The sequence below is a fragment of the Neolamprologus brichardi genome, chromosome 19 (assembly GCF_056152115.1).
Source record: "Neolamprologus brichardi isolate AB-2024 chromosome 19, ASM5615211v1, whole genome shotgun sequence".
NCBI lineage: Eukaryota > Metazoa > Chordata > Actinopteri > Cichliformes > Cichlidae > Neolamprologus > Neolamprologus brichardi.
The window spans coordinates 2,718,104-2,736,608 of record NC_142122.1 but is presented as its reverse complement, the minus strand read 5'-3'; the positions used below and the strand labels follow the sequence as shown (position 1 = coordinate 2,736,608).

At 40.4% G+C, this 18,505-nt stretch overlaps 1 protein-coding gene across 10 annotated transcripts in view; it reads right to left on the bottom strand.

The window, feature by feature from the left end:
• The window catches only part of ralgapa2 (Ral GTPase activating protein catalytic subunit alpha 2), a 104,270-nt gene that overhangs the window by 59,679 nt on the left and 26,086 nt on the right, over nucleotides 1-18,505 (bottom strand). For 7 of the 10 annotated variants that reach the window (XR_015716973.1, XM_087833114.1, XM_087833122.1 and 4 more), the window contains exons 4-18: nucleotides 13,198-13,255; nucleotides 11,784-11,827; nucleotides 11,469-11,649; nucleotides 11,175-11,290; nucleotides 10,350-10,488; nucleotides 8,833-9,041; nucleotides 8,150-8,389; nucleotides 7,758-7,940; nucleotides 6,035-6,172; nucleotides 5,789-5,937; nucleotides 5,544-5,655; nucleotides 5,107-5,344; nucleotides 4,569-4,748; nucleotides 539-685; nucleotides 62-184 (exon numbers count right to left, since the gene is read on the bottom strand). Coding sequence is in view for 9 of the 10 variants with exons in the window: in XM_087833114.1 (XP_087689240.1) it covers nucleotides 62-184; nucleotides 539-685; nucleotides 4,569-4,748; nucleotides 5,107-5,344; nucleotides 5,544-5,655; nucleotides 5,789-5,937; nucleotides 6,035-6,172; nucleotides 7,758-7,940; nucleotides 8,150-8,389; nucleotides 8,833-9,041; nucleotides 10,350-10,488; nucleotides 11,175-11,290; nucleotides 11,469-11,649; nucleotides 11,784-11,827; nucleotides 13,198-13,255 (2,257 nt within the window). In the remaining variant the exon portion in view is untranslated. The remainder of the gene's footprint in view (nucleotides 1-61; nucleotides 185-538; nucleotides 686-4,568; nucleotides 4,749-5,106; nucleotides 5,345-5,543; nucleotides 5,656-5,788; nucleotides 5,938-6,034; nucleotides 6,173-7,757; nucleotides 7,941-8,149; nucleotides 8,390-8,832; nucleotides 9,042-10,349; nucleotides 10,489-11,174; nucleotides 11,291-11,468; nucleotides 11,650-11,783; nucleotides 11,828-13,197; nucleotides 13,256-18,505) is intronic. The other 3 variants (XM_087833123.1, XM_087833115.1, XM_087833118.1) reach the window with 2 other exon arrangements.

Here is an 18,505-nt window from a genome sequence, read left to right as displayed (position 1 = left end):
CTAATACAGTATTCAGTGAGTGTATGCATAAGATTAAAACGTGCTTTGTGCTTGTATATACCTGGTAAGGTCTCAGACAGCTGTTGGGTGATGTCTGAGGTGCTGCTGCTACGCGGCAGAGGACTGTCTCTGCCTCCCAGCTCCTCCTCTCCCCCACACTCTGACAGCTGACACTCCTCCACATCTGACAGTCGGGAAGACAAAGACATGGTCAGGCAGAGGTGCAATACGGATCAAATATCATGGAAACACACTGGAATGTGACTTGCAGACACTGTACAGACAAAAATTTCACGCATATGAAACATGGTGAGGAAAAACAGGGCATGCAAACATGCAACGGTGATACGTACACTTGTTAAGGACAGTACAAGGCACCGGGACAATCTTGAGAAATGCATTAGTCAGATCATCCAACAACATGGATTAAATAAAACGTTCAGGGTGCTATACGAGAGACTGTGACTGAATATGAATGGGAAAGGCTGGGCGAAGGTCACGCAACATGCAAACACATGCAGCTCTCACAATACTTTACCTGAGAGTCTGTGAGAGCAAGCAGAGTTACCAGAAGAGATACCAGGCAAGAAAGAGCTCACAGTGTGGAGCAGCATAGGAACACTTTTAGTAGTGGGCAAAGCCTCGTATAGATGAACACAGTTGCTGATGGACTGGCTTCGCTTAGCTTCCATCAGGGAAGGAGAAAGAAGAGGAAACAGAAGAGAGACAGCGGGAAGAGAAAAAAGGTAAAGGAAAGAAGCAAATATTCAATGATAGTAAAGTACAAAATGCTGCAAAGAAGCTTCTGCTAATAAATTCAATTCTGATCGTGAAAATGGAGCAATTGAAGACCAGCAGAGTTTGATCCAAATATAGTCGCACATGAGTCACAGGTTAAAATAAAATGGCTTTAAGAGAGAAAATATTTTAAAACCAGTCAAAAAAATAAATAAAAATAAAGGGACACTGTCACAAAACTGAGATTTAAAGATTTTATACAGAAAAAATATAGAAAATCATAACACAAATCAGCACAGCAATACCACAAAATCTACCAAATATTAATCACGAGGGAAAGAAATCAAAACGCCTGGAAGACAATAAAATAAAAACGGGTAATACACAGGGTTTTAATAGTTTTGCAATTTTCATTAGTTTTTATTTTTATTTAGTTTTGACTTCAGATTTTCAATTTTATATCAGTTTTAATTAGTTTTTACCAATTGTTTGCTAGTTTAGTTTAGTTTTTATTTTTTTGAAAATCCTTAGTTTCAGTTTAGTTTTGATTAGTTTCAGTTATAGTTTTAGTTGTGTTTGCAATAATTAAGTGTAACAAAATCCCAGTTTCATCATATCAGTCATTCTGCTCATCCTTGGGTATGTTGCTATTCCAGCTACCATACTGCACCCTGGACAGGTCGCCTGTCTGTCGCAGGGCTAACACGCAGAGACAGACAACTCACATTCCCACCTATGGGTTCTTTAAATAAATAAATAAAGGCAGATGAACAACCATTGATACCAGGCAACTATAAAATGAATATCTTGGCCCCAATGAGACTATTAACTCTCGCAGCACCGGGTGTTCGTAATTGTGGTTCAAGTGAATTGATAAACGTTTTGAAGGTAATTGACTCAGACAGTTGTGTAGATATCCCCGTCCTGTTGTCTCGGGATGCATCACGCTGCCTTGCCTGGGGTTAGCTTCTGTTTTCTGGGGATGAGGGTTGAGTGTGCTCCCTTACCTTCTCAAGGTAAGCTAGGTTAGCCTTCTTGTGTGAGCTTTTCAAGTGCACTTTAAGGTTTGTGGGATTTTTTTCCCTTTAGAAATGTCCCTCATAATTTGTCTGTTTCCACTACAAAATACTTGCTTTATCCAAAACACAGTCATATTCAAAGTAATCCCAAATTGGACTTTGGCGCTTTCTCCCGACTTTTCCTGACATGATTCTGCGCGTGGACGGAGCAGCGACACAGACGACTCGACTAACGTGCTGCCACCTGCTGGCATAATGAGATACAGCAAGAAAAAAAATCTGGAAACTAAACTTCATTTTCACCCTTGACTATTGTATGACACGCACACATCAATGAAAACTAAACACATTTTTGCAATAAATTCAGTTAATTTTAGTTAGTTTTGTGAACACTCATTATAGTTTTAGTTAGTTTTCCTTTTTTTGTTTTTATTTTTATTTCCGTTAACGAAAATGTTTTTTCACTTCTAGTTTTCGTTATTTTGTTAGTTTTCGTTAACGATAATAACCTTGGTAATACACATTTCTCAGATAATGAAGAAACACTGATTCTGCACTATGTCAATTTTATATTTTATTTTACTGTGAAAATCTCTGGTTTTAAATGTGCAACAGAAGTAAAGAAACGATATAGAAAATGAGCACGAATGCTAAAGTTTTCCTCCAAAAAGCAAAAACAAAGATCAGCGATGATTCTGAATTTAGTGAACTGATTATTATTATGATTATTTAAAAGCCACGTGACCCTTTTAAGATGATCATGAGGAGAATTTTTAATTTATTCCTAAATAATAATGACATACAGCTGACATTCATTTTAAATTAAAAGATACATTTTCTGACATGTAGTAACATATTTGTAAATGGCAATACGTGACTTCCAGTGTGGAGTATCTGTAGTGTTTCTAAACTGTTTTTTTGCTCCTTATCAGTATAAAATCATCTATAGACTAGTACTCTCTCCTAAATCCATGCAGATTCAAATGATGATGATAAAAATTTGTGTAGTTAAAATTTTCATTGCTGTGAATCCAGCTGTTACAGGGTGAGAGTCGGAGTACACCCTGGGCAGGTCGCCAGTATATTGCAGGGCTGCACACACACTATGCAGTAAAAAAATTAAAAATGAATAAAAATAATTAGCCGTGTACACGCCAAGCAGAAAACATTTGATCTCACTCTCTGCATTATTCTATGAGAGCTGATAACCATCTCATCTCTGGCAGACTGAGAGCCGGTTCAACTGGGTCCTTGAAGCTGTAGAAGCTTAATGAGTACTGTAATGAATTTTTGAGCCCCTTCCTTCGTTATCAAGACATGATCTCAGAACAATATTAGTTTGCATTTGCATGCTTAAGTGCAACCAAGTTTTGACAGTTGTCAATGCCGAGGCATTGCCATTGTGCCTGGATAGCACTTCAGGTTTAATCTCAAAGCGAGCAGAGAAAGAGGACAGTTCTATTCTCTGCTTTCAGCACACTTTAATTATGCCTTTCAGCGAGAGAGATACATCGTCTCCTCCAGCCCGCCGCTGCATCCCATTTATGCATATTAATGAGCATTAATTACACTCTTAATGAAACTATCAAAAACTGCCATGCAATTGATGTGTGGGCCTTCTCTTGAGGAGTAGGGAGGAGGGCTGCTCGGCCTTTGAAGATCAATGTGGGAGAAATCCAATTAGGCCAAAGAAAGGGAAGGGAATTTCAAGCAGTAGTGTTTCATGTCCATCTTTGCTTGCACGCAGACACAAATAAACAGACCGGCATAATAGGTGGATAAACATGTGCATGGGACGCATAATAGATGGAGAACACGCGCGCATGCACACGCTCGCACACACACGCTCGCACACACGCCACAACCTTAGTAGTGACCTTACTTGAACCTTTAAATGTGTGCGATTTATATTACGGGCTCTTGCTTTTCGCCTCCATAGGGAAGACACGTCTCCATAATGAGACTGTGTAGACAAACAAATTTAGGCCCCCACAACACGAGTAATACCTACACCACACACACACCCCTTCTAAGATGTCATCCAGGCACAATTACGTCTGCTCCTCGCTCAATGAGCTCGTCATTTCAGAACATTGGCGGTAATTGGTGAGGCGGAAGGCCAGCGAACAAAAAGGGATCATCTCTGTGTTTTATCCCCCACATTAAGATTCTGTCTAGACAAAATTAAGAGGAGCAAGGCAGACACTGTAGCTTCTTACTACTCCACTGCCTTATAGCTCAACTTATAATTAGCCTGCCACTTTCTCATCAGATAAGGCGTGTTTGCAGAGTCCAAAGCTGGCCTCTGACATGCTGTCAGGGGGACTGTGCTGTATGCCTACAATCCAGTTGACATGGAAACATGTTGACACTGGGTAGTGACATGTGAGGGAAACAATAGGTGCCATCTGCTGGCCTCTTTGTCTTTGGTGTCAGGGCTTTCAGAGACACCTGGGCCAGTGTACACACGGACCTGTCTGAAGACTTTCACACACAATAATACTGTCTGATAAACCCTGCGGTCTAAAGTTGTGCTTCAAAGGGTTATCAGTATGGTGTTAGAGACTCACACAAAAGCTGAAGATAATACTTAAAAAAACAACAACACACATTTAAAACAGCTTCGTTTCCTGCTTCTAACGCATCAAAACGCAGCCTAAATGCATCTTAAAAAATGCAATCAGATAATCCGAGCCATTCTCTTCACCTGTCAGTGCCTTTAATGCTAATGTTTTATATAAAGCCAAGTATTCAATTCATTTTATGTCTGCTTTAAATGTACATGGCTCATACGAGCCACAGCTTACTTACCAGAGGCCTTCTGTCGGACATTGTTCCGGGCCTTCTCCACACCCGGTGCTCCTGAAGTAGTGGCTGAGCGAGTCCTCATGGGCTCCTGTACTGGTGGCCCGCCCTGTTCCCCATGATTCCTCCAGCTCAGGGAGAATGAGCGTGCAACTGCTGCTGCCTTCTGAGAGTCCTGGATCACTCCTGACATACGAGGAACAAAACTTAGTGAGTGCTGAAGTGTTCAAGGGCATTTTGTAATGAACAAAACTAAACGTTTAGATTCACCTAGAGCTGAAAAAACAAGAATGAAAATTAATGGGCCCTTTTTATTTGACTTTAAACAACACAGAGTAGCTGGCAGAATTATGGTTTTAACCTTACATAGGTCACTTTTAAGCATGGCACCTTTAAAACAGGTCAAACACGTGTACTGAATCGTACTGGTCAGAGTTAGTCAAGCACACAAAGAAAAACAAAAGACAAAAAACAAACAGTGTCATCCTTCCAATCAAATTAAAGCCACTCTAATCTCCTCATCTTTCCCATTTTGTCCTCTCACCACGTCCTCTCTGCTTCTTCTCCTTCTGTTCACTGAGTTTGTCCAGAGGCAGGTTGGCCATGTCCAGGCCATAAACGGAGCGTGCCAGCACAGCCGTAAGCGAGTCCATGATGCTGGCCCATTCTGTCACCAGCTCCTCCCAGCAGGTAAGAGAGGACAGCACTGCCAGCAGCTCATCCCAAAGCTCCCGGGAGATAAATACGCACAGGTTGGCTCGTACCCACGCCACAATGATGGTCTGGATGCAGGAGGAGAAAAGAGATGATGAATTAGCAGCAAGTTACACATACAGTGAGACACAAACACGCTAAATATAGAGCAGGCTTGATAGCACGTGTACAAATAAAGACAAATCGCACTGTATTCAGCGATGACAGATCCATCTCTATGACTGCCTGTTTATCAGAGAGTGTGTAACAATCTAAATGCAACCATACCCTAAAAAGCAAAGATGCTAAACTTTCAGCAAAGCCGTCTTTTCTTTGGTTGTCCTGTGGCCTCTTCATCACAGCCTCTGTGATTCTCAGTAGTACCTGCAACATCTGCTCCCTGCAGAACACGGACAGGAAATAAATTACAATAATGTCAACTGAATTCAATTTTTAAAAAGGGATAAAAATCACAAAAACTTTTTTTTTTTTTTTTTTTTTTTTAAATTTGCACAACTAAACATACTACTAACCACGTCTGTGTATTCATGGAGTGCTCCATGATCATATGCCGATAGATGCTAAGAACACCCTTGCACACCTCAACCTGATTTTCCAGGAGTTTTGGTACATCCTGGCATGGCTCCAACAGAAACACGTTGGATGAACTGGTCAGAAACACCTGCACCAACGTAAATGTGTGCAAACAAAGTAATTAAGACAACAACAATACTGGGAAAACACTGACTCCAACCATCAGAGGTTATGAACACATATACCTGTAGTGTTGGCTGGATGCCGGCTTTGATGCTCCTGTTCTCCTCCTCGGTGATGAAGCCCTGATTGATGGCACTGCTGAACGAGTAGGTCCTACCCCAGCTGGACGACCGCTTGTGACTGTGACTCTCCATCATCTGCTAGAAGACAAGGCCGGCCAGTCAAACTCACAGTAGACGTAATTTATTAAGACAGGTGCTGTAGACTTTATAGAAAAGACCTTTTTTGTTAATAAAATACATCCAATCTGATCATAATTATTGTTTTTACTGTAGCTGTTCTGTGTTTTGATCTTCTTGGCTTTGTAACTACAAATATATGAATCAATATCAGAGTAGCTGCTAGAAAACATATAGTGCTAAATCACAAATCATTTATTTTTATTTTATTATAAATTCTGATTCATCGCCACCATCCTGTAACAATTGTAGCGTATCTGTGTGTTTCTTCTCCAAACTTCTACACGACTGGTTCAATCTTGATTAAACTTGGTCTATAAACTAAGTAGGGTAACATGATTGGTAACATCTATATGATGATTGATTAATATTTAACTCAAATAAGTAAAAGCACTATTTCTTTTTTCTATGTATTTGTATACACAAACTGCACGACTAAGGCCAGTTAATCAACGTCAGCTGGTTTTATGCACATAAATGCATCGTAACGGTCAAAAGGGTTTGTCTGTCTGTCTCAGTCTGGTGCACCTTTATTATTCTACACCATTAACTGGGGCTCACAATAGGCTGCAGAGACGGGACACTATTTCTGCACGTTTGCATGATCGATACAGGCTGCAGGTAGTTTCTGTGAATAAAATATAAAGCTGCTAATTGCTTTGAAGTAAAAATATGCACTTTAAATATTGTGGTAATTAAGTTATTGAGGCATATGATTTATAGGTAGATCCTTGTGTGTAAGCCGTGAGACCAGTTTTCCCGTGCTTCACTCGCCTACGTCAGTTTGAAGAGGAAAAAGAACTCCACGGGACTCCGATGTGAAAAGATGTAACAAAAAATTTATTCCACAGTTTGCATCTTACAGGAGTGGTCAGGTTTAACTTATCCTTAACAAAATAACCTACTACGGTAGGAAAACCGTGTGGCTCTGTTCTACCCTGCTGCCGTGTATCGCTTATGCCGTATTAACTCTTTCTTCTCTCTCCCCCCTCCCGCACCGCATGCGCTAATTTGCATATATCCGTGTTGCCCGGATTTTACTATAAACACGAGTCTTTAAGGCACATGTATTCATGGTACTACGTAACCAAACTAACACAGCAATAAAATCATTTTAGTTCCACCATAAACATGCATTTACTTCCTAAATTATTAATTACACAAACAAGCTTAACAACAGCGAAATATAAATACTAAAACATATGAACTATCTTAACTTGGCTCCCACACAATGTTTACAAATAACAGAAAAGATATGTCTAACAATGAAAGTGAATAACTAATAATATTCTTATTGCATTTCTGATTATTCCAAAATTGTTAGTAATTAAATGTTTTATTCTGTAAGATTCTCAACTCAAACTGTACCAAGTCTGATACAGGCCTGGAAAAACTACCTGTAAGACGGGTTTTTGAAAGCATGGGGACAAAAACAAGGGCATAACTCTGATTTTTATACAACCTTTTAAGATTGTTTTATCATTCACGCAGTCGTTATATATGTGACAGGTTAATGCAAACTTATTTATCTTTCTGTATTACTTACTTGCACGTGCATGTTATTTGTCTCAGTGCTGATAATCTGTTCGGAGCATTCGTCCACTTCATCTTCCCGAGCAGTTCTGTCAGGCTCTGCCATGAAAGAGGGTTTCTCCTGCAGGAGCCACTTCCTGTACACTTTGATGACCTTCCTGGTTGCAGAAGCCTCACAGGACGGCAACAAGAAAGCCTTTGCAAAACAAATTAACAAGAAAGAAAGAAAGAAACCATGACTTATTAGGATTAAAGTCAGTTTTAAATGTGAATCTGTAATTTAACGAAAAGGCCAGCAGAGGGCAACACAGTCCGTGTTACTGCAGTGCATCTTTGTTAGAGGCATCTTCCAACAGAACAAAATAGAATATACTGGCAAAGAAACAGAAGACAGAAATACTCCACCTGGTGGAAGATCTCGTTGACGAAGTTCACATTGTCCCGGGTGGAGAGCAGAATGGACTGCACCATGTCATAAACATGGCGGTGCTCCTCCTCAACGCTACACAAACTGGAATCGCTGGCTCGTCGATCTGACAGGGTGCTACTGTTGGAGTGGCTCTTCTCAGGCTCCCCCGCTGGTCCGTTTGTGTCCCCATCTGATGTCTTATCCTTCTCCTGGCTGCTACTGCCTGCAGTGACAGTCTGGAAAACACAGGAACGAGAGTCCTTCAGTATGCAGTAGGGGGTACCTCCTCACACGGACCACTACAGTGTCCTTCAGCACAGATTACTTGGCTGTTAGTTGTATTTTATAGCATTTTTAAAGGGAAATGAACCACTGTAGTATGTATGCAGCATTCGTCTCTGGATAAATCACATAAAAATCCATTTATTTTCTCCATGACTGATTTAACTCAAAAGTGAAGCAACAGCTTGCTTGTGAAGCTGTCGATCAACTATGTGTTTTATATAGATGTAAAATAACATCTAGGAATGAATAAATGCATGAATATTTGTTCAGAAATATAAACCCCAGATGTTTTTATACTACCGCTAAAGATGGTGTGCTACAAAAACATCTGGAGGATAAAGAAGATCTTGGAATAACAGTATGGAGAAAGAAGAAATCAACACTGTGTGTTCACCTGGATGAGTTTGGGAATGACCTCGGTGCCGTTCTTTGCGCTCTGCGCTGAAGCAGCACTGCTGATGTACTTCTTCTCCAGGAAGAAAGTGACAAGCCAGGTGATGAAGGCCACACGAGGTGCTAGGTACTGATCCCTTGTGCAGAAGGTGCTCTCATTGTTCCGTGTCACTGGCACATACAAGGGTTTTGGTCTGTGGTGGGGGAGGTCTGATGGAGTAACAGTGGATGAAGAGTTGAGGGCAGAGGTTAAAAATGGAAAACAGTGGGAGAAAAAGACAAAGATAATAAAGATTAAATGTGTGGCTGTGGTGAGGTCAGAGTTTTTCCCACTAAATCAAATTGTTCATTTAAATGATGAAACAGGAAATGATTTCATCATTTCCCGTATTTTATGAAACTGCTGCTCACGAGTAAAGCCGTCACTGTTTTTATTAACCCTTTAAAACCGGTCAGAGCGGGCACGCTCCGTTTTGCGCAACTACTTTTAAATCCCGGTAGCTCTGCAACCACGTGAGCTAGTGCAATAATTTTTTTGCATATGAAACCGGAGGAGTTGTACTTACATCTTATGCCATCAGCTTGTCCTCGGTCACAGTTTCCTTCCACATATAGCTTTGCAAAAACTGCATAAAAAGCGCTTGCAGCAACAAAAACATAATATTCCAGAAACACGCTTTGCCGATCCGATCAGCTGTTTGTAACACTTCCTACATTGGATTAGACGTCAGCGCGAACTATCACATGTCCGCCATGACCTGCCCGAAACCGGAAGTGACGTCATTTTGCGGAAATGTAGGGGTTTTTTTTACCATCAGGGCCTCATGAGCCTATACTGGTGTTTTTAAAAGTTATGTTTGACTTTATGACTTTCTGTGTCGTTTCTGGGATGCTTAGGACTCATATTGCACTGCTGGAAATACTTTATTTTGATGCATATGCTGCTTTTTTGCAAATTTGCATTAGAATATTTATTTTCGTTTTTCCTGCAGTGTATAAAAATTGGTGTATTTCAAAAATAAAACTATGAAGACACTCAAAATAAATTTCCTGTGGTGGGAAACTATTTTGTGCAACTTTTTTGTATTTACAGTTTTGAGGGATAAGCCTCTTAAATTTCTCTAACTAGAAATATATGTTAAAAAAAACAAAAATGATGTTCAATTTTTTTGTAGTTTATTGCACTTTTTTTGCAATTTATGTAATTACTATGCACTTAATGCAGACATATTATTAAAATTTAGGCTATAATGGTTGTATTGATGTATAGCAACTTGAAATGCTCCCAAAAATGGCTCCACAGCATGTAAACATATAATATAAGCTCTGGCGGACTTGGTTCTATGGTAGGTCTTAAAGGGTTAAGGGAACTATTTTCTGCACACTTATCTTATTTTCTGTGTTACGGGAAAATAATAAGTAAAGAAAGAGTAGCTGATGTACACTGTGTGTAACTTGAGAGAATACTCCTTTTGTAAATAAACAGAATATATACATAGATTGGGTCTGTGGGCTTACCTAATAAAGGCTTGTAGAGGTTTGTGAGCTTGGTGAAGGAGGGAAATAAGTGTGGAAGGTAGTACTTCTTGAACAGGGTGAAGAGAAACCTGAAGCCTGTGTCCTGGTTCTCTTTGTTCTTCCATTCTAAACTGGATGCCTGGCAGACAGACAGCACAATAAGGCAGACAAGGTCAGGCTACAGAGAGAGGAGATGCTTCCAACATCACAGCGACAGTATATTGTTTGCAACACAATAGCATGAAGGTTCCTCTAAGATTAAAAAAAAGAATAGTACATAGACATAAACTGTTTGATCTGAGACCAAATATGATGAAAAACTTTAGACTTAAAAACTGAATTTACTTTTTATCTTACAGTGGCACAATACACGGAGACCCAATCATGAAAACAAATGAAAGATGAAGCCACAACAGAGTATGTTCACATTTGTTGAGCACTTCCATCACACGGCTGTCTATTAAAGACAGAAAAAGCATTTGCACATAAAAGGCATTTAATTTAAGTATGCAAGTGCATTTGCGCAAATTTTATAACACAACTTAATCTAGTCACTGAAAATGTTTGTGTCTGAGGAACTAACTGTACAGAACAAGAGGAATTAATAGTTTAGCTGCTGACTTCATAAAATGTGCTGGGTTAAAGCTGATATTTTGATGATGAAAGAAATACTCAACTAAAATACTTTATCTAAAAGTATTAGAAGGAACCCCAACAACAAGTGGGGTAAAGCAGCCGTCAAGCACATCCAAGAATATCCTGCAGGCAGGGTTAGTTATGATAACATTACTATTCTTGCTGCTGTCACACAAAGTGAGTTATTACCTGGATGACCATGTACTTAAGCAGTATTTCTAGGATATAACAGGTCAGGTCATCTGCAGCTTTTTCACCTGCCACAGCTGGAACCAGTGGGGTGATCTCCTCAGGCACCACCTTGGCTGCTCAAATCAGCAGAAAGAAAGGACCCGAGTTAATGACAGAAAATAAACACACCCAGTATTATAACTGGGTACTTTACATAATTTCAGTGGCAATCCTCAGCATGTACAAATGTAATAAAATCTATGGTCATTTAAATGTGAATACATAATGTGTAATGTGCTCCTCTTTTCTCACCATCTGGGGGGTTGGAGAAAGGGTTGTAAATGATGGTGTCGAGGGTGCACGGCCCTCTGGAGGAGAGCACAGCAGGGAATCCTGGCACCAGACAGGCAAAGATGAGGAACTGCTCCTCTGCACAGTGGTCCCTTAGGGCCTGCAGCCACAGCAGGAAGAGACGGATCCCCTCACAGCGAATCTAGACAGCGGGAGAAAAGGTCATTTTTATGCATATTCAAAAGGAGGCTAATTTTAACAATCCATTCAACTAAAAAAATATGTTCAGTCCATCTTTGTGTGCCAAGATTTTAAAAGCTCAAATTGGGCACTTACTTTGAATGAATTTCCAGTGTGCAGAAGCTTTTTGAGAATAGAACCTGGAGGATAGAAAACGTGACTACGGTCAAAAACCGCTATTCAGATTTTCTTCTGCACAACAAGGAAAGAGACGAACCGCACAAAGCTGTCATCTCGACTCAGAAGAATTGACCTTGATGGGCGGTCTTGACAAACTAGTGGGTAGAGTGGCAAGGCTTCATATTTTCCTGATGAAAATTAACACGAGTTGGCAGCGACACACATTTATGAAGCCAATCTGGTTCCAGTGTAATCAAATGAGACATCGCTCTGATTGCTAAATATCTCGGGAGGAAGAGCTCTGCATGTCTGTGCGTGATTTAGGACATGCTCTTGACAGGCAGCAGTCTCTTTTGAGGATGTTGTGGGCTGGAAAACACTTTGACTGGTCCTAATATTGATTCTAAGGTGATGATTAAGATTAAGAATCGGGTTTTGTTAGTGTAAAAGCCAAACCGCTGAACAGGTGTCTTAAAGTCCTGATCAACAGGCCCTTACTGAGGGAGCTTTAGTCTGGTCCTCTCATCAGAATACTGAACACGGAAGCCCTTTCATGGGTTGTGGGCTGGGGACAGAAGGATAACAAAAAGCTGTGCACATTTCCTTCAGCATCTTAAAGGTACGAGTGAAGTACCTGTGACCCTGCATCTCCAAACTACAAGGCCAAAACCACCAAGTCATTAATGTAATTCTTGAGCTACTCTACCCACCACAAAGAATATGTCAAAAGGTGCTGTATTTCCATTAGTAACGGTTCTGGATACAGCACGCTTAAAATTATGTGAAAGAAAAAGTTAACCAGGCTGAAGTACACATATAACAGCACTGGATCTTGACCAGTGACACCTGAACTGATGTGTGGAAAAGAAAATTCTATGCGAGTGCAAGAAAGGCTAAGAGGAAGCTTTAAACCTGCGCGGATTTGTGGTCCAGACGGACAGAAATGGTGAATATGTCTGGGACATCCACCCAAAGATAAGTGTTGATATTTAAAATTACAGGCCTGGGGAGGGGGAAGGCAAATCTGCAACAGTGATCTCAACCTGGACTGTTTAGCTGCCAACGGCTGACGAAAAACAGTTATAATTGGGGTTATCGCTTCTTGCAAGGGTTTTCCTTTTTTGTGCAGGACTGAAATCATGCATAATTCAATTACTTATTTGCATTTCAAATGAAGTGTTAATTTGCATTTCCATTTACATCCCCTTCTCAGACTAATTATTTCCTCCTCATTATTAAAGGTTAAGGCTTGGTCCCGGTGACATTTTTTTGTCCTTAAGTGTAAAGAAATACAAAGCGTACACCTACCTGTCAGGTGTTACAAAGAAAACGGTTAGAATTCAAGCAAGTGCAAAATGTTTGATAAAGTGGAAAAACGTTACGTGCATACCTATACTGTGAAACTGCCATCTGTTGTAGATCTTCTCAGGCAGATTCTGCAGGATTTTCTGATGAAAAACAGGAGATGTCATGATTAGCTGTAGAGAAGTGATTAGAGTGGTAGAGAACAGTACCTGCGTCAGGTGTGACAAACAATTCTGGTAGCTGATGAATGACAAATTGGGAAAAACACCCATTTATTCCAGTTATGTTTTCTGGATTTCTAAAGCAAATAATTCTTTGCTGAATTTCCAAGTCAAACCATTTTTGACCAAAACACACATATACATACATATATACACACACACACACACACACACACATATATATACACAACAATGCAACAATACTCGTATTGATATTGAACCGTTCGATACAGTGCTTTCCGTTTGTATGCATATGTATCAAACAATACATTTTTTTTAATTTTATCAACTTTTCTTCTGACGATGCTGTCTGTGTTGAGCGCTCAGTGGATCTGCGTTCGACTACTCCGCCTAGGCTGCACTGTCGAGTGCAGATCCACTGAGCGCAGCGCAAGCTAGCAAGACAGAAGCTAAGCTCGCTGCAACATGGCAACTGCCTCAACGCTACCCGAATTTGAACCTCCCCCACCCTCATTCAGATCTGGCCTTTGGACCTATCTTGGTTTTCATGTGAAGCATGACCTTGATGGTAAGCCCGGCATAGACAAAAGTAAAACAGTATGTCGGATGTGCCACGCAATGCTCAATTGGTGGGAACTAGTGTGTTAGCGCAGTTAGCTCGTTAACGTGTTGGCCGTCCAGCCCCACGCACGGGGCGATCCGCGGTAACTCGTTAACGGAGATTTGCCGCGTTATGGCGTTAATGTCATTTTAACGAGATTAACGCTGACAGCACTAGTGGGAACACAACGAATATGACTGCACATTTACTCCGACATCATCCTAGTGCAAAGACAAGTGGAAGCAGACAAAAACAACAAGCACGCATGCTATAAACTTTACCCGAGTCATTTAGACAGCTGTTAGCACATGATTCTCCTTATGGGGACCTGATATGTTTAATATGCTGCTGAGAATATAGCCCAGAAGAAGCGTATAGTATAGCTTTTATTTTGGAAAGAGCCATTTCTCTGTAATAAACTCTCTTTTCCAAAGATGAGTGATTTCTCAATCACATAGATTTATTATTTTTATTATTTTGTTGTTTCAACAACATTAAATTTAAAAACTGTACTTTTGTGTTAAAATATATATTTATAATTTTAATAAATGACAAATTAAAAAGGCATGAACATTTTTTTGTATCGAGAAAAAATATTGAACCGTGACACCAAAGTATTGAACCGAACTGTGAATTTTGTGTATTGTTGCACCCCTAATATAGACAGAGATATAGACAGATAGAGATATAGAGACAGATAGAGATAGATAGAGATATAGAGATAGATATAGATAGATATATATTTAAGCAATGCCCTCTCTCTCTCCACTTTGCCTAGCCTGTCAGTGAAACCCTGTGACCCGACACAGCACTCATCACCTCACCAACAACAGTTTTACAACTCAATTAGCGAGCTCTAACCTTTGAGCAGACTATCATTATGCCTCAATGCAGCGACCCGTTAACTGGGTCCCTCTGGAAAGATGAAAAAAATGCCCTGAGTCTGCAGATGTGTGCGGCTGTGCACATGCGGCTAGTTAACAGTCAGTTCATTGCGAGCAACTAATGCTCCAATGACTCACTTCTCATCAAATCCTAATGACTGACCCAGTAAGACTTCATGATTGCAATGCAGAGGTCAAGCCTGTCCTTTACTGCTTTACGTATGCAGCTCTGACCCACTCAACCAGACAACCGATGGTGGTCAGCATGATAAAAAGCTCATCTGGTCTTGAGTGCACGGAACAGAGGCGAGAGAAGGAAAGTGAGCATGCCAGGAAAGAAATGGCAAATATTAGTCTCCTAAAGCAACAGATATGAACAGTGGAAAAGAAACTTAGCACTGAAACAGAAACTGGCAGGATAAAAAAACTCGCTGAAGTGATATACTAACAGCACTCTGTGTTTTATTAGCCATGGACACAACACTGGTCTGACAAATGGTATGAGCTTTATCTTTACCCTGTGCTTTGCCGCATTATGCTGAGAGCTGTGGTGGCCCACAAGTCATCTCAGGCTTTGAGTGTCTCCGTTTGTCAACAACTTCCTTCTTCCCTTATCATCTTTAACTTTCCCTTCTTGTCCTCTGAGACTAAATCCCCGTCATTATCAGTGACAGCAGAGAAACTGAAAGGCATACATCACTTTAAGGGGGCGCTGGATGACTGTCTGTGCCATTCAACTTCTTTCTGATCCCCAGACTCGATAATATGCGTGTACAGGCGTGTGGCTGCACCTTGGTATTGATCCCAAGTGGGATTATTACATCTCCGCAAAGGCTGTGCTGGCCTCCTTCATTTTGTCTCCTTATGCCAGTAGAGACATTATGCTAGTCGGTAGCACAGCAGGGTAGCCAGCTTAAGCCTTGTGTGTGTGTGCGTGCACACAGTAACACTTTCTCTTCACAGAGCATTAGGAAGGGAGAGTGGGAATGAGGTGGAGAAGCTAGCTCAGAAAAACTCCCTGTGGAGCTGGAATGGCGGCTGCAACAATGAAGAATTTACCAGCTGATACAAGGCGAATACAAAATCTGCAGGACTGGATGTTGTTGGAGTTACACTAATCTGCAGCCATACTCCAGCATAAATATAAGGGCATTATTGTGGTCCAACAGCAGCCTTAACACATTTACATGATCCGCACTTAGATTTCCAGCAGTAGAGCCTGAACATGACACAGAATATGCTGCTTACAGATGTGGTCTACAAGGGCTTCTAGCACCAATCACAATGCAATGCTTTTAGATGAAATATTATACTTTGCATATTGTTTGGGATTTCTGGCAATCATAGAGACGAATATAGCATATATGGAGGAAGGACCAAACGAACTAATCTACCTTAAACTGCAGTCAAGGACGTGCAACAATGAGAAAACCAGACAAAACAGGCAAAACTCAAATTAAAACACAGAGTAAGCAGTGTAGGAAATAAAGTGCAATGTATAGTGCTTGCATTCAATCAACCAAAAGTGGGCCCTGGGATTACAAACACTTATAGATGAAAAGCACAGAGAAAAGACGTCAGTTACACACACCTGCTTTGCTTATGCCACAACAGTCTGAGCCATAAGACTGAACAGAAGTTTGGCTAACATGCAAATTAAAGCAAGTAAAATATACAAAACGCCAATTAAATGGTGCTTTAAGCCCAAAACACTTGTTTTTATTCTTTGTTTTTAAGAAAAACACCAAAAATATGGGAACAGTGTTACAAAACTGTTTTAATTCCCCTCTGTGGCCAGTAGATGGCAGCAACAGCACATGAGACTCCTTCAGCGCCTTAACACCAGCTTCTCATCCATCTGCTACACCTTCCTCTTTGGTTGGCAAAGCCAAGCTAAAGCATTCTAGGGTCCATTTTAAAAACTCTTCTTAATCAGGTTACTTACTAGTGACAAAAATGTTCCTGTAAAATTCTGGACCAACACACAGATCATCAAGATTCATCTGCTGCTCCCCTGTGCAACCCCAAGCTACACTTTGTACATTTGCATTATGCATAACCAGTGGGGGTCCAATGGGTAAACTGCCAGTCAAGAAGAATTAGACTGTAAAACAAATCGTGTAACTAAATGGCCCTGAGCACATTTTTTATTAGAAGCGTTAGCCGAGGTTTAGAGGAACAAAGAATATGAAGCAATTACACGAGGCCGAACTGAACTATAGATGGCTGCTCATGATACAGACTTAAACTATGTAATTAATTACTAATTACAGACCTGGGCATTTAAAAACATGCAGGTCAAAATAAATCATATGCTACGGCTGACATGAATAAATCTCAGTTTAACCTCAGAGATCTCTCTTCTCTCAGAGTCTCTCTTTTCTGCTTGATACTTGTTTTAGTGTGTTGCCATTTTGGCTAAAAAGATTTCTAAAAAACTATACAAAAATAGATTTATTTTGTTTATTAAAAAGTCAGTAAGTTAGGTCTCAGATCTAGACGGGGCAGCTTGACAGAGAGGATAACGAGGGGAATTCAGCCTGCTGACTCAGGTCCAGATGGCACTTGACATGTCAGGGCGAGGTCACGGAGTTTCAGGGGTCCCAAAGCTGTCCCTTAACCTGTTCCATAACCACAGCGGCACCAGTGTTCAATGCCACTGTTGTCAGTGAGAAGTCATCTCCAGTAATACAGGCGCATAAACAAACTCTTCCCCTGAGGCCTGAGGAGCTGGTTCTGGTCTTGTGACAGCAGAAAACAGAAAGAGGTCTCACGCTGGCTGTAAAGCGAATTCTTTATAGTATCTTTCTGCCGTGCAGCAGCAAGAGAGAAATGAATTACATGTAGACAAATATTTTCTCAAACACCAACTCTTGACTCTAATTAGCTGATATCTAATTAGCAAATAAACTATTTACGACTGCAGCTTGCAAACCAAGAATGAAAACTCCCTGAAAACTTTAAAGACATGAACACATGTCATTACAAAACAAAAAACAAAAATCACACAAACACAAATAAAACGACTACATGACAATTAAAAAAAGAAGCCCTGCTTCCTTAACTTTCTGCACTCAAATCAGAAAGTAATGAACTAAACAAGCACACTTAACTTCACTGATCAACCTCACAACCTCTGTCACATGTGTCAAATGTGGCTCTTTGTTTATTACTAAAGGTTCTTAATAACTCTTGGCCAATCAGCAGCAATGTGTGTCTCGCGCACAGGTCACCTGACGAGACAGGTGGTTCTCCACAGCAGCTGGGTGCAGAGATCGAAAACCATAAATCTTCACCGAATGTAAAGAGAAGCGTGTTTATCCTTTTGGCACAAGTTTTTATTTTATAAAAAGAGGGAAAAAAATTGTCCTTCATGTCTGAATCCATGTACAACAGATATGGAGACACATCCATGCATCTACAGCAGATTGTGTGTCTTTGAAAGGCACATTGTGCTCACAGGGATGGAGCTATAAGAGAGTTTTATATTAAATTTTACATCTGTGTGCAGCCACTAGCCTACCAGCAGAACTGTAATTAGAATGTATTGTTTTGCTTGACCTTATTTTATAAAGGCTAATAAGATTTTCTGTGGACATGTTTGCATGCAAAAGGCCCCTCCAAACAAATTAATTTATTTGATTTCATTAATTTAAGTACAACAATAAACTCTATACGCCTGGCCCTGACGCAACACTCGTTTTCCCCAGTGAATTTTTGGGAAAC